The sequence below is a fragment of the Suillus subalutaceus genome (assembly GCF_016647625.1).
Source record: "Suillus subalutaceus strain FC151 chromosome Unknown DFJ58scaffold_143, whole genome shotgun sequence".
Classification (NCBI taxonomy): domain Eukaryota; kingdom Fungi; phylum Basidiomycota; class Agaricomycetes; order Boletales; family Suillaceae; genus Suillus; species Suillus subalutaceus.
In genome coordinates, this window is record NW_024540392.1 from 119,844 (window position 1) to 135,041 (window position 15,198).

At 47.4% G+C, this 15,198-nt stretch overlaps 7 protein-coding genes across 7 annotated transcripts; 5 read left to right on the plus strand and 2 right to left on the minus strand.

The window, feature by feature from the left end:
- Positions 1–1,856: 1,856 nt before the first annotated feature.
- DFJ58DRAFT_667633 (uncharacterized protein) lies at positions 1,857–2,250 on the plus strand (the record flags this gene model as incomplete). Its single annotated transcript, XM_041382635.1, has 2 exons — positions 1,857–2,058; positions 2,111–2,250. Coding segments are annotated over 2 exons (342 nt in total), but the record flags the coding sequence as incomplete, so codon positions are not given.
- Positions 2,251–2,620: 370 nt separating this feature from the next.
- On the plus strand, positions 2,621–3,428 carry DFJ58DRAFT_733253 (uncharacterized protein; the record flags this gene model as incomplete). The annotated part of the gene is made up of 3 exons (XM_041386271.1): positions 2,621–2,815; positions 2,880–3,191; positions 3,255–3,428. 3 exons carry the CDS (start codon positions 2,621–2,623, stop codon positions 3,426–3,428), a joined length of 681 nt encoding a protein of 226 aa, XP_041238729.1.
- An 819-nt stretch (positions 3,429–4,247) lies between these two features.
- On the plus strand, positions 4,248–5,256 carry DFJ58DRAFT_667597 (uncharacterized protein; the record flags this gene model as incomplete). Its single annotated transcript, XM_041382633.1, has 3 exons — positions 4,248–4,361; positions 4,413–4,586; positions 4,633–5,256. The coding sequence occupies 3 exons, from the start codon at positions 4,248–4,250 to the stop codon at positions 5,254–5,256; spliced, it is 912 nt and encodes a 303-aa protein (XP_041238730.1).
- A 2,679-nt stretch (positions 5,257–7,935) lies between these two features.
- Positions 7,936–8,346, minus strand: DFJ58DRAFT_667651 (uncharacterized protein; the record flags this gene model as incomplete). The annotated part of the gene is made up of 1 exon (XM_041382636.1): positions 7,936–8,346. The coding sequence occupies one exon, from the start codon at positions 8,344–8,346 to the stop codon at positions 7,936–7,938; it is 411 nt and encodes a 136-aa protein (XP_041238731.1).
- Positions 8,347–8,975: 629 nt separating this feature from the next.
- On the minus strand, positions 8,976–9,665 carry DFJ58DRAFT_733255 (uncharacterized protein; the record flags this gene model as incomplete). The annotated part of the gene is made up of 2 exons (XM_041386272.1): positions 8,976–9,409; positions 9,461–9,665. The coding sequence occupies 2 exons, from the start codon at positions 9,663–9,665 to the stop codon at positions 8,976–8,978; spliced, it is 639 nt and encodes a 212-aa protein (XP_041238732.1).
- Positions 9,666–10,200: 535 nt separating this feature from the next.
- DFJ58DRAFT_733256 (uncharacterized protein) lies at positions 10,201–11,247 on the plus strand (the record flags this gene model as incomplete). Its single annotated transcript, XM_041386273.1, has 4 exons — positions 10,201–10,262; positions 10,321–10,425; positions 10,482–10,905; positions 10,954–11,247. 4 exons carry the CDS (start codon positions 10,201–10,203, stop codon positions 11,245–11,247), a joined length of 885 nt encoding a protein of 294 aa, XP_041238733.1.
- A 1,025-nt stretch (positions 11,248–12,272) lies between these two features.
- DFJ58DRAFT_845647 (uncharacterized protein) lies at positions 12,273–14,079 on the plus strand (the record flags this gene model as incomplete). The annotated part of the gene is made up of 10 exons (XM_041393179.1): positions 12,273–12,307; positions 12,367–12,537; positions 12,587–12,656; positions 12,710–12,801; positions 12,849–12,915; positions 12,943–13,149; positions 13,283–13,358; positions 13,610–13,651; positions 13,911–13,939; positions 13,969–14,079. 10 exons carry the CDS (start codon positions 12,273–12,275, stop codon positions 14,077–14,079), a joined length of 900 nt encoding a protein of 299 aa, XP_041238734.1.
- Positions 14,080–15,198: the final 1,119 nt, after the last annotated feature.

Consider the following 15,198-nt stretch of genomic DNA (forward strand, 5'->3'; position numbering starts at 1 on the left):
ACTGAATCCTTCAGTCCACACAAGTCCTACTGCTGGACCACTTCGCTGTTCCCTATTTAATCCTCCCATCAAGAACCAGAACACTTTCAAGGACAGCACAATGTCATCCCGAAGAGTTAATTTTTCCATGCCTTTGGAAACTCTGGGAGAGCCCAATGGGACCTCGGCCGGTGAGTCCCATGCTAATGAGCTCAAAAAACAATCCCTGGCAGAATGGTGGGGTAACTTCATGCCGATAGACCAGTGGACCCCACCGAGAGTCAGGCGCAGATTCCCTGATTTGCAATTTAGACGTAAGTTTGTCTTCTCCCATTGATCTTCTTCGGCAGCAATAAACTAATGGAATTACAGGTTACAACATGGCTCCAGAAACTCAGATTGAAACAATTGGGGACCTGGGAGATTCAACTCCCGACCAGTATGATCGGGCCTGCTCTGGCCTGGATGAATATATTGAAGAACTCTCTTGTAAGCTTCGACTTCTTTTTCTCCCGAATTTCACTGACATCTTACCAACAGCCATGTTTGACGAGGATTGGGCCAAGTCCCAAGACCCGGCACTCCTCTCTCCAACAACACAGTCTGTGGATGAGGAGGACAAGGTAGATGAGCTGGTGGATGATGACAGCCCGTTGTATGATCTCAGGTGGAGCAATGCATCTTCCGAACTGGACAATGCCATCCCCTCGGATGATGAAGGCAAGTTTCGTTTTCAAGTTAAGTGCTCTTATGTTAAGACCGTACTCAAGTAGTATCGGATCTGAAGGGCTTCGGCCTCAGCTCGTGCGCTGTGCCCCTTTCCCGAGTCTTGCCCCTTATTTCAGAGAGCTAAAGTATCGTGTCTAGTGAGACGGATAAGTATTGTAACGGATAAGTCTTGTATCGCAACGGATCTGTTAAGACTTCCGGATATCGAACGTATAGAGTAACGGCTAATCCGGATCGGATCCGGACTAGAAACTAACGGGTGAGGACTGTCCGAATGACAGAGGCAGATATGTAGACTATAGGAATCTATCCTAAGTCTCGGAGTAGACAAGAGTAGCGTACTCAAGTCCGGACGGATAACAGGGGGACTTAGAGTCCAGACGGAATGAGTGCAATCTAAGATGATATTCAAACTGATCTACTACAGCGCATATACAAAGGTTTATATACTACGGATGGCTAACGGAATGATCAATAAGCAAAGGTGCGAGGCTATGAACGAAAGTATAAGCAAAGTCTAAGTGGAGCGTATTGGTAAGTCGGATGGATCACGAATCATGAACCGGGAATGAAGTACAAGTAAAAGCGGATTCGTAAGTGTAGCGGATCAGTAAGCAAAGCGGAAGTAAAGGATAACCGGTATACCGGTGTACAGGAATACCGAAAGGAGATGAACGATAGTTAGAGTTATATGAACAGGAAATGAAATAAGAATCAAAGCGGATCTGTGGACCGGACGACGGATATGTTCATCGGATCTGGATCGGATCTGAGATCCGGATCATTGGATCTGTAACCGGATATATGGTATATGACATTGATAGTGATTGCTCCAGCGACGATATCCCGGATTTGGGTGGACACCCACCTCAGGTGCTGTTTAGACCCGAAATAGCTGTCATCCCTCTCCCGTTGAACTTGGGATTAGAGAGGTGCGAGGAGTTGGGCGTCGTTGGTCTTGTCAGAAAAGAGATCACCCTGCGGGAAGGGCAGGCCAATGACATGCTGCATGCGATCAGAGTTACCTGGCTGACAAGGCTGTCTTGTTTAGGACCACAGTCCGGCTGGCAAAGTCTCAAGCCACCACCACCCAAGCATGGGCCCAGGTCCACTCCGTGGAACAAGTCATCAACCTCAACGGCGCGATTTACAAGAAATGCAGGGCCCAACTGACCAATCTTCGGGCAGACCAACTGCTGGAAAAATACTGGGAGTTGGAGAAAAAGGATCTCAAAGCCACTTCAGCTGTAGCTGATCCCAATGCCCGAGGTCAAAGAAATTCCACACTGCCTTGGTTTTGGTCTTTGGACGTTAGAGGAGACTCGGTGAGCAACAACTGGATGAATGAATGTGAGTCATTCTCAGGACCTCCATTCTCTACTCACGCCCGCCTGAAATCCAGTTTATTGGGTGCACTGGCTTCGTACCAAGGGTTTACAGGACCGGTGGGCTGAAGAATTACTCCTGATTGGACATGAGATGCATTGGACAATCAAATTTCTTGCACACAAAGCTGAAACCTGGCTTGGCCGAACAATCTGAAATGGCGAGCCTGTAGAGGATGGGCTGAGATGTTATGCGATCAGACAAGCGCAGATGTACAGACAATTGGTGGAGGATGCTCATGCTAGATTTGCTGAAGTTGACTGAACATTCGGTCACAACTTGTAATGTCTTTGGTAGATTCTATGCAGCAACCTTTTCGACGTATGTAGTCATGGCCGCGTGGAAACAATGCGGTTTCATATTGTTTCATTTCGGACCCATTGTTTACCCGGTGGACAATGATTGTCTGGCCACAGATGAATCAGACTGGGTTTGAATCGCCGGCTATTTATACTGACAGATCATTGTGGCATTCCCAACTTGCAACCTCATACATTTCCCCCGCATATTAAAACCCACCCGAATTATGACATCTCCATCATTTGCACTCACCCGGCAAAATTTGGCCCAACCAGTACCCACCTTATGGGACGTGGCTAATATCTTTGAATATGCCACCTCCCGCTTCGCTGCGATCCGGGAGTCCCTGGACAAGAGCCAAGTATCTCGCACTCCGCATTACCAAGAGCGATTTGTTCAGCATCTGGTTTGGGAAGCTGATGTGAGTGTTTTTACCTCCCGGGTATTCACTTTCTTTAATCCTAACCAACTTCCATACCATACAGCGCTTCGTTTTCCCCTTCATAAACATGTACGCGATCAACAACACGCAGCCATGTTTGTCGGAATACCTGAAGCAGGTAGTGAAGATGCTCACGAGCTGGCAGATGGGTGCTTTGGACAATCCCAGCCTGTTCCACAAATTTTCAACACACCAATTTGACACCTCGGGTGACCTCATGGTCCGGTACAGGAACCTCTGGATCCACCAATACACTTGGTGGAAAGACCGGTTTGACTTGATGCCGTTTGAGGTGCCCAACCGACTCACTATGCATGAGGTCATACAGCTATACCGCACCCATATGCAACAGACGGTAAGTGCAGTTTATGTTGAACTCCCGAGTTTCTGTTCATCCCTGATGCCGGTTGATGAACAGCCTGCCGCCCACATTCTGCTGCCAGAGATCCGCAGGCGTGCAGTGGGTCCAGACCCCTTGCTCAACAATCTCCGGGTTATTAGGGATGATCTTGAAGACTTGGGGACCAAGCTCAAGGACTGGCTCACCGAAAAGATCAAAGACGGGAGCACCGCTTTAGAAGAAATGACCTGACTCAAAGGTCTGGTGGATGACCTTCATGATGCCATAGCAGCCTCGCAGCAGCTCTTGGGTGCTGATAGGGGGAACCCTGCATCGGGTTCATAGTTTAGACATATATTTCGGTAGTTGTCCATGCCCCATTGTAGTAATAGCTAGTTCAGTTTGACATTTCGGTAGCTATCCCTTGTGCAGTCCATGTTTTTTGGGTAATAAAATGTCTCGGAAAACAATTGCCAAGTCCCATTATGTCCCAATGAGGCATGAGCATTGCAGCGTGATAGGAGATTACGTACCGAGATCAGGCATCAATGATTTCATATCCGGTTATTACCCCCGCTTAGATTACGTCTTTGGGCATGCAAGGGGCCATGAGGCAGGTGCATAAAAGAGCGCCTTGTTGATAACCTGCTCAGTCGTTTGCCCCACTGTCATGTCCCAGATCTCACCTGAATCGTGCTCATACTCAAATCATGCAGACTTTCTCAGGAATGGTGTTTTCCGACCGGCTGGAATACCTCAGGACTGGGCATTGCACACCACCAATGTAGCAAGCGAATGGGTGGAGCAGCAATTCCTCGCCCATATAGCCGGTCGGCCCTTGGTGAATCCGCCGCCTGAATTGGACATGGTCACGATGCTTTCGTGTGGGCAACTGGCTTTGCGCATGGCCCATGCCTATCAACATCCGAGTGAGTGAATTTGCGGGCATGCTGGGATCGGATCATCATCCTTCCAAAATTAGTTAAATTAGACATAGACATCATCCGGTACAATGAGGCCCTTGCCAAGCATGAATCCGGGATGAATAACGCCCAGGAAGAGGCCTTGTTGATGAAGTTCCCTCCTGCTGAGAACATATTTTTGGACACCCCGTCAGTGGTGATGGACTCAGGTTTCAGGGTGATCCTTTGGTACATCCCGGATGGGTTGAGTCCATGGGTGCAGGTTTGTACATCAGCAGACGTCCTCATCAACAATTGACTTTGATTATTGCAGAATGATATGTATGCAGCCACTGTGTCCATGGGAGATCTTCTCAAGAAAAGTGTCACTACCAGGAAAGGAAGCGGTTGGAGGACCCACGAGTCCAACTTTCGACCTGCCGAGTCGCCGGGATTGACTCCCGGGTGCATAAACATAGCACTGTGTTGGTTCCAGCAAGGTCATGAAGTGGCTCCTGCAATTCCGGCGCATAAACTTTATTGATGTGCAGTAGTGCTATGGCCTGCCTCCCGATAATCCAGAAGATGGGTTCAAACCCGAGGTGTCAGCCACCCTGAAGGGCGAAAGGAGCCTGTCTATGATCATGGACATGCAGAGGCCTGTGCTTCTTGCATCTGCTGCCTTGCGGGTCATGCACCCTCAGCTGTACTGGGCTTCTGTCAAAACTCAAATTGAACTTGGTCGTTGGTGGGGAGACCATGGCATGGCGGACATGCATCATTTGTTGAAGTATTGGGCCTCTGTTTACACAGGTGCAGCCGTCATGTGCAACCACCAGTCTCCCGATCACCGAGATCTGAAATGTCCGCCCGAGGCATTCGATATACTGACCTCCATAGGCAGTTACCGGCGGGCAATCATGAAGTTGCCCAACCTGGGGATCGAGTTGGCATACAATCCAGGAGTGATGGTGAGTTATTCAGGCCGTCTTGTAAGGCATGGAATCAGGGTTGATGAAGGTGATCGGATAGTATGGTCCTGGTTCCTCCGAGATAGCGTTCACAACTACACCCACACCCCTCGCCCGGATTACGCCAGATACAATCCGGCCGACCTCGATGCATACAAGTTGGCCAAATACAACCAGGCTGATTTTACCGTGTATGGCAAGCTGTAGACTCCTGTCCCACTTTTATTCTGCACATCATTACAATACCTTGTCCTTATCTGTCATTCCCTACATACAGACACATTCTCTTGCCTAAGTATCTCATTTGAATACATTATCAGATCTTTAATATAATTTCTACAAGAGGGGAAAATGTGAGTAGGCATTCCCTCGCTGGAATCCCAGGGTAAGTCATCAACTTCGGACGTGTCACCTTGCAGCAGCCAAAGACAACCACGCCCTTTGCCCGGTCATTGAACCTTACCTAGGCCCAGGACTGTCTGTCCATTCCTGCATCATTGCCTTGGACCTGGTAGTTGACCAATCCCATATCTGGGCCTGCCAGTCACATCCTACATTGTCACCCTGCGCCTGGTGGTCGAATCATACCATGGCATATACTGAACATTCCGTCAAGGCCTACATCATCACCTTGCGCCCAGTCGTTAACCAATCCCAGACACGGACTGGCCCGTCAAATCCTACATCGGGCCCGGTTATCAAATCCTACATCGCCCCCTGCGCCCGGTCGTTGAATCACGCCCATGCCCGGGCCCACCCATCAAATCCTACATCGCCACCCTGGACCTGGTTGTTGAATCATATCCATGCCCGGGCCCGCCCGTCAAATCCTACATTGCCACCCTGAGCCTGGTCGTTAACTATACCCATACATCGGCCCGCCCGTCAAATCCTACGTCGCCACCCTGGGCCCGGTTGTTAACCATACCCATACATCGGCCTGCCCGTCAAATCCTACATCGCCACCCTGGGCCCGGTCGTTGAATCATACCCATGCCTGGGCCCACCCATCAAATCCTACATCATCCCCCTGGGCCTGGTCGTTGAAATCATACCTTATCCACTGGGCCCGCCCATCAAAACCAGCATCATCGCATTGGACCCGGTTGTGAACCATAACCACACCCAGGCCTGCCCTTCAGATCCTACCTTGGGCCCAATCGTAAACCATAACCATGCTCGGGCCCGCCCGTCAAATGCTACATCATCGCCCTAGGCCCGGGCGTCGAAACCTACATCATCCCCTTGGACCTGGTCGTTAACCATAACCATACCTGGGCCCCCCCGTCAAATGCTACATCATCCCCTTGGGCCCGGTCGTTAACCACAGCCACAACCGGTGTAGAGACTCGCGTTTCTGCAGGCACATATGGGCACATTTCGCACCTTTTCACAACTCATGACAATTGGCCTTCAATGCACAACTTGCACCATCAGCTATATTCGACTTCTATCATGTCTCTAGTTGTTTTACACATAACGCGCAGCTTTCCCGCGAAACGCGCCATAGGCGCGCTACTTTCCCACACAACACGCAGCATTCCCGCGCGCACTCAGCGCGTTTCTCTCGCACTTGTCGCCCTACTCCATACGCAACTTCTGCTATGTCTCCAGTCATTTGCGCATACAATGCACAGCTCTCCTGCAAAGCGCACCATAGGTGCAACACTTTCTCACGCTTTCGCATTTCGCATTCCCGCGTGCGTGCTTAGCGCGTTTCTCGCGCTTAAGCACACTCCATCGCGCATCATCCAGGAGCATCCATCCATCATCCAACCAGTTCCTAGGTGTGTCCCTTTTCATTATCAGACCATATTTAGCCTATTACACTTTGTATTTCGTTATGCACCCTTACTTTACATCACTTTACCTCACTTACATACTAAGAGCGCTCCCTATTCGGCCCTGAGCCCTGGGAGAGTGCTTAGGTAGAACTTACATACTTTCATGTTCGTTTGACACCAGAGCTTCCTACCACATCTTTCTACCACCATGTACTTGGCAGTTAGTTCCATGCAATGCATGCGTCCGTCGTCGTCGTCTTAAGGCCCTAGCACAGTATCCATCTATATCCGCGCTTTCACCATATTATCGTCTCTCTACACTTGTGCACTGCTTGCACTACCATCCCAGTTCTCTGCGCATTTTCGCCTTTCGCACTTTCGCCTTCCCACGCTTCGCGCATTTTTCGCGTTTCACTTTCCCGCGCGCGCCTTGAGCGCGTTTCTCGCGCTTACATCGCCCTTTTGTCGCCTTTGATCAGGGTTGATCAGCATCATTTCGTGGATCCTTGCTTTCTTTGCTTCCCTTAAGGGTCGAACATATCGCATGGCATATCAAGACCCAACATAGAGAGCGTTTGCTTGTCATCTGACTTGCGTTCACCTTTGTTGTGTTACCCACACCGGGCCCACCCGTCAAATGCTACATCATCACCCTAGGCCCGGGCGTCGAAACCTGCATCATCCCCTTGGGCCCGGTCGTTAACCATAACCATACCTGGGCCCCCCGTCACATCCAACATCATTGCCCTGGGCCCGGTCATTCAACCATTTCCATTCCACATCCGTCGGGCCCAACTGTCAAATCCTATATCATCCTGGGCCCAGCCATCAGATTCTACATCACCCCAGGCCTGGTCGTTGAATCCTACATCGCAATTCGGACCCGACCCACCACCACAACCAGCTCATCATCACATGCCCCTCAGGCCCAACCGTCCTGTCAGTTGCCACCCATGGGCTGGGCCGTTCATATCGAAGCATCACAAACATCATGGGCCCAGCCATGACTATCGGCCTGAACTTGTCCCTGGACCCACCTCGGGTGGCCCATCTCCCATGGAAGAATCTCAACCTCTGGGTGGCCATTTAGCACGGGAAAAAGTTACTGAATGGGCTCAAATTTGTACCACTGATGGAGGCCATCTGGTGTCAGAAAGAAGGATGGGCATGCATTACCCCAATCCTTCCAGTACAGCTCGACGACACCATTCAGATGAAGGATTTGGCAAGTCTTATAAAAGGATGCAATGTCACAGGGGTCAGAAATAGTACATGCTCTTTTGATAGCATTGAGAGTGTCAGAATGAGTTCGAGGAGGATGCGGAAGAGGATCCCCGAATTGGGCAGCAATAGAAAGAGAAATGAGTGAACACTTCGAGGCTGTACATGCAATGAGCAGTTGCTCAGGGTAGTCAGCTATCCAGGCAACTAAAGGCATATGAATCATATGCAAATCTCCTCTTGGATCTGACATGGGGCAGCCATCGCGAGCGGCAAGCTTCAAACTACGCATGACGACCGAAATCATGAAATGATACACTCACACGGATAAAATTGCCTGAACGGGCTTCGGAACATTAAGAAACTTTGGTATTGGCAGGTAAGCAACTAAAGCGAATGCGTGTGACGTTGCTTTCATGTGAACACCTGCATGTATGTTAGCGAGTGAGATTAACAAGGGATGCATCTCCTTGTTCCCGGTCCCAATGGTCAGAGGCGTCTTGTCCGAAGCACTGATCATGCCAACAAACAAATGACCTGGAGGAAGTATATCCTAACAAGTCATTATTACTACAGTGAGCTTAAGTCCCCATCATGATCAATGATGACACCACCTACCTGTATCTCCCAAGCAAGATCAGCGCTCATAAACTCTCCGTAAGCTCATTGATTGTCTGGGCTTTCGAATTCCCGGCACAGCTGGAAGTCCATACAAGGCCCAAAGACTGGGTTGCTGAATAGATGCTTCACAACCTCAAGACCATCTCTTCAATAAAGCATCAAAGGGGCTTTCGTCTTATATGAACCAACTTTAATTTGTTGGTGGTACCATCGAGGTACTTCAGGTAGTCCTTCGATCCAAGAGCACAGATCCTTCAATGTGTTGAAAGAGGGAGGAATATTCTTGGTCTGTGTCTATTATCAAAATACTGATGCTGTATGAAATGTCGTCAGGCAACTTATGTGCTCGAGGTGGAGAAAAAAATCGACTTCTTTTTGGGATAACGCCCCCTCCAAAAGCCAGTATCCCAAGTCAAATTTGGCTTTCGACGCAAAGGGATAGTAAAGGTTTTCCATGTGATGGATAGCGGCATGTATGTCACGGTCCATTTTCTGAAGATGATTCTCCCCTCCAGGGTGGGTGATTGGCACATTGGGGTGGTAATCCCTCAATGTTCCGGGACATGGGCCTGCAGAGGGATCGACAGACACAATGGGGGGTGTCGTAGTCTGACTTGATGTACTAGGATGATGTTGCTCAGGCTGTGGTAGAGACGACAGGGATGGGTTGTTGAGTGATACATCGTCCTCTTCTGCATCATCTAAGGTATCAACATCTTTGTACTTGCCATAAACTAGGTGCATTCTAAGATTTAGCCTCAATTAATCGAGTGAAATACATGTACCATCTTGCTCGTGTTCTAGGTCGTCATAATTGAAGTCCGAGGTAAGACCTTGAACAACCCACTGACCGCAGGTGACAGTAGTTGATAGATTGCACATGAGACTGTCACTGCTTGCAAACATATCTGCGCAGTTGGGGCAAGTAAATGCGTGTCCACCATCACTAGTAGTTGAATGGGGAAGATGTAAAAGAGGTGAGGATGACATGTTGCTACTGACTTACTCTAAAGTTGAGGAAAGCCCTTATAAATCCATCTATGATCCCTGGGGCATCCAATTTGACCATCCCAAGTTGGCAGGCAACATCAAAGATAGCTCACCTTGGCAGGCAATGTCATAGATAGGCTCACCTCCTAACAGTCAGCTGCCCTGCTAGCATTGTCATCATGCAAATCCGGCTTATCATGACTGCTATGAATGAGAACCGCAATAGCTTACCTTCTAAACGGTCAGCTGCCCTGCTGGCATTGTCATCATGCAAAACACTATGAACATGGAGAACCACAATAGTTTACCTTCTAAACCTAAACGGTCAGCTGCCCTGCTGGCATGTGTGATAAGGAACTGTCGAGAATCACGAGCTTACCTCCCTTGATGGCTCTTGAAGGAGGCTTAGAGAGTAGCATCGGAGCTGTTGCTGGACTTAGCACAAATTTTTGCAAGTTGTGGATAGCTGTGTGAGAACTTTCTATTTGTTGATTCAGTTATCAACAACCTTGAACTGACTTGATAATCATTCATAATGCCTTGCACAAGCAGCACCAGCAGCTCATTTGCATCAGCGAGGACCTCTAATAATTTGAGGTTGGTTTTGAAGTTATGTTATTTTCCATGACCAGCCACTCACTGACTGCACACCCAGTGTTTCATCACCGCCCACATCTGAGGCACCAAATGGCTCTCCCATATCAAAGAACAGCCCTCCTAGCTTGAGGAGGACCTCCCTGGTGACCCCAATCAAGCCCAGGTATGTTTAATAAGTATCAGTTGTTTATGGTGAACTGTTAATCACTATTCTCTCAGAGTTGCCAGATCACCAATTCCTACATATGGAGCTCCTGTCACCTATCCTATACTGAGGAGTAATTCGCCCATACTGAAGAGTAGCCCTATCCAGAGAGTTATCTCCCCCATCCCAACAAGTAGTTCCCCTATCCCAACAAATAGTTCCCCTGTCCATACAAATAGTTCCCCCATCCTAAGGAGTAGCTCCCCCATCTCAAGGAGTAGCTCCCCCATTCTGAAGAGTATGTCCATCAAGAGGACTGGCCTGCACACCATGAGTGCTCCTCCCCTAATGATCACTGTGCCTGGTGAGAGCCTCACATCAGCTACTAAACACGGTCCTTTCAAGCGCGGACACCAATATAGCTTACTTGAAGATGGTGGTGAACTTGAGGATAATGGGCACTTTCCTACCAAGAGACCCAAGACGCTGTTGACATTGGTATGTTACCCTCACTTGAATCAGTTTCAAAGCTCAAACAATTCTTAGTTCACTTGTGACCGCCCCACTGACACTGCAGTCTATTTCACAGAATGCATGCTTCAGCTTTCCTGTGTCAGTTGCCGGACCTTTGCCGCAAAAATGGAGTATCAGCGCCTATGCACCGAAGAACTGGAGCTGATAACGGAGATCATATGGGATGAACTTGAAGAAGCCAAGACTCATCTGACTAAAACTGATTTGCAAATTGGCTCACTCTGCAACAATCTTTACGATGCAGGGGTGTCGGTGATAGGAAGCAAAGGGAGACCCGGAAACCCTGCACCGAAGGAGGTCGATTGAGCAGGTTGTTCCCCAGTTGTGGTGACCACAAGGCTGATGGTAACAGCAACTCCTGTGATACTTCCCATGACGTCATTTCCAAGTTGTTTGAATGCGACAATGATCATGATATTTGATCAGGCTGACACTGTCACTTAATTCACAACTACTACTAAATCAGTTCTACCATTCAATCCCCTGAGCATATCTGACTGTTTATAGAGTGCATATACATATGTACGTATGTATGTAGCCTTGTGTTCTAGTAGTACTGCGAGGCAGTATGATTATGATATTCATTTTCTGTAGCGAAATTTCTGGGGTTACTCCTAGTATTGAATCTAGAAACGGCGAGCTGAAACAGTTGAGTCATGATGAATGAGGCATGTTGCTTTACGGTTTGATTAATTCTTGTCTTATAATAATGTCCTCAACTCAAACGCTCCACTCATCCACCTCTCTCTCTCACTCCTATGCCTTGCAGCCAGGGTTCAGGCTGCGGGTGTGGATGCAGCGCATCTAGGGTGCAGGTCACTGCCTCGAATATTGCACAAACATTGGCTGGCCCATCCATTCCCGGATTTCAGCCAATTCCATTCCAACACAACCCAAGTACTACTATAGATTGCCTTGCATCTGCCGCTGCGATGATAGAAGTACCTACTTGTTTTTTTTTCCCGTTTCCGTACTAACTTACTTTAAGACAGATGGCAACCCAACTGACACACTGCTCCAACATCAATCCCGCCAATCAAGATCCCAGTTCCCATCCCAGGAGCATTTACGGCCTTACTCTATCCCATCCTCTCGTGCCGCTAGCTGTCGTACATCCAGAGCCTTAACTAGTATCTATAATTTTGATGATGACGCCGAGTGGCCAGAACGTGCTAGGTGGGGCTCAAAGCTAGAGCTCAAACCCAGTGATATGAGGTATTATAGCGAACTCAATCAAAAAATATTAAACATGCTTGCAAGCTCATTATTCTCGACATGCTCTTGGAGAATGGGTGGCAGAAGACTAGCTAGCTTGAGCACGTTGCTGCCAAATGTATCTCGCAGGCGCCCACCTTGTCCGGTCATGGTATGTCTTGGCATTCAGGCTACTACCTATTAGTACTTACCCCTTCATGTAGTCACCAGTTCCACTGAAGGCATCAACAAACTTATCTTCGATGGGTTATCTACCATCAGAGGAAAGCTTGTCAACGACACCGAACAGGTGCTCTCTTCTTTGGATATATACCCACCTGATGATAGTGCTCTGAGTGACGAAGAAAGGATTGATTATATACAACAGCACGTTAATGTATGGTTGGTTCTCATGGTAGGCCCATATATCTGCAATCTACACTGAATGTAGTGAAGCCAGGAAGGCAGAAAAGGAGGGTTGGGGGCTGGTCACAGTTAAAGGGAAAGGCTTTGAGGGTGAGGTCTGCAGCTCACCAGATGTACTGGTTTATAACAATATTCCTGGTCTCTTCAGATATGTTATGGACCGAAATCCATTGGGAAATCTTTTGAGTTCCTGCCTCCCTGGGGTTGGGATGGAGAGACATGGATGGGTGGTGCCCCTTGGTACATGAAATTCACTATGATGGCAATGTTCATGTGTATATGTTCAGCAATGACTGCAGTATTCTCAAAAATGTCTCTTCTAGTATAGTCAAAGATGCGGACCATGAATTTCAGGTACTTGACCTGGAACCAGGCGAGTAGGATGCAGTTATTGAGGTGGTCAAAGGATTGTGTGGAGTGGGACATGTGGGTTTTAGGGAAGCTGCCAATTGGTGTGGGGGTAAACTGGAGAAGGATAGTGTGGTGGTTGGGACTGTCATGACACAGAATGGACCTATTAGTTTCTGCCAGGGCAATGTGCATAAGGATGGCTTCCTCCTTGGGTGTTGGGATATGTGGGGAGGCAGGGTTAGGGGGGACACTCATGACTTGGTCTCCCACATTGTTGTGTGGTGCATGAATAGAGTCTGTGAGGTTGCTCTGGATGAACAGTTAGGTTTTTTGGGAGGGACAACATTGTTCTTATGCTGAGGTGCAATAGCGGGTGATTGGTTATGGAAAACATGAGGGGCAGGGATTGGTGTGTCTGGGGGGGGATATGGAGGTTGTTGGAGAAGGTGGGTCAATTTGAGGGGTTGGCATTAGGTCCATATTGTCATCATTTTTGAGAATGTTAGAAAAGAAGTATTATGGTCTGGTGCATGAGGACTGAGAGGTGAGATAAGGGATAGATGGGTGTGGGTGGGTAGTTTTGAAGAGAGTTTTGATCCAGGTAGGTTCCTTGTCTTTCATCTTTCAGTGGACAAGGAGAGGTATACCTAGCAGGGACAGGTTTTATGGGTGAAATTTGGACACAGATTAGTTTTAGGTGAGGTTGTCTGTGTGTTGGGGAGGCTCCTCATGGCCAAAGGTGTGCTGGTATATCAGTATGATAAGGATAGATTGTTAGCTTTAGTAGGGGGTGCTGTGTCAGGGTTTTGACTAGTGGTGAGAGAGGGCTAAGTGTCATGGTTTGCATACCTTTACTTTATATTCAGGCATAGACCTGCTACTCCTTTTAAGCTTGAGTTCAAGATGATTATTAATTATTGGTTGCATTTCATGTTCTTCACTTTTTGGGTTAATTGTACTCTAATGTGTAGGATTTGGTGTTCATATATAGCATATAGTCATTTGGGAGTTCTCCATTGTCGGCTGGGTGAGTTTATGTTTCATTGGATGCTTTAGATTGGGTGTTGTGTGGTTTCATCAGTCAAGGTGGCTAGCATTGGGATTTTGTTTAATGTGGGGGTATTCGCAATTCATAGAGATGAGTTGCTTGTTAGAGACCAGTGGTAGACTGTAAGCTATCCTTACTCGACCTTGTCTACAAACAGTATGGGATTACTAACCATGGTAGTAGTACAGGTTCAAGGGCACCAACTCCTCATAGATATCCCTATCATTAATTAACTAGCTCCAGATAAAGTATTTCACACACAACTCACCAAAAAGACCAAACAGGCCCTTTCTGCAATCAGCAAAGAAGACACCCCAGATCTAGGAATTCGATTGGTTATCCGATTTTACAATGAAGGAACAGTCATTGAAATGCTAACTACTTAGACTACAGAGCATTTCAAAGATCAATACAACAATGTCATTCTCTAAATGCTGGACCCTAGAACAATTCTTAAAGACTGTTTCTATGTAGTAATTATTCAATTTGTACCACTAAACTTTGATCCCAGCAGCCTAGAACAACTATGTAACCTAGAATAAGAAAATGAATGAGAGGAAAACTCTATCACATCAGCACAAAGCATTAAACCCCCAGTCAAATAAACATCTACTCAAAGAGTCACTCACCTTATCATCGCACTATATGAACCATAACACAACACTTAGCAAGAACCCCCACATCACTTCCAAGACACCTTAGATAGGCACTTTTTCCCAAGAGAAGCACTCCAAGCAAGAGAAACCAGGAACCTCTGAGGCTGCTACCTCCCACCACAAATGAGAATGACATCCTGTCCATTATGTGGTTACCCTCATCCACAAGCAGATCAACACTAACAACTAGTGCTAACTCCCCTTGCCATCAGTAGATAGTAGTTGTTCAACTCAATGGTGCATTGGGAAAAATGACCATCTTCAATATATATAATGACAGCAAGATAGGTGTCTATTAATAAAGTAGTAGTACTGGTGGATGACTTATAAGTCAATGGTTTGGATTGAACTGTGGTCACTCCAATGTCAATGATTTATTGTCATGTCCATTTTACAAACCTTCATATACTATTTTGGCTCAAAGTCTCAATTTTTATTGCTACATCAAGTCATAAAAACCTAATGTTTTCAACCCAGTCTTGTAAGAAACTATTCACCTTGCTTTTTATATATCAACCTGTTACAAAATACTGCAATGTACAATCAGAGGTTGACCTGTACATGCATGGTCTTATAATCAAT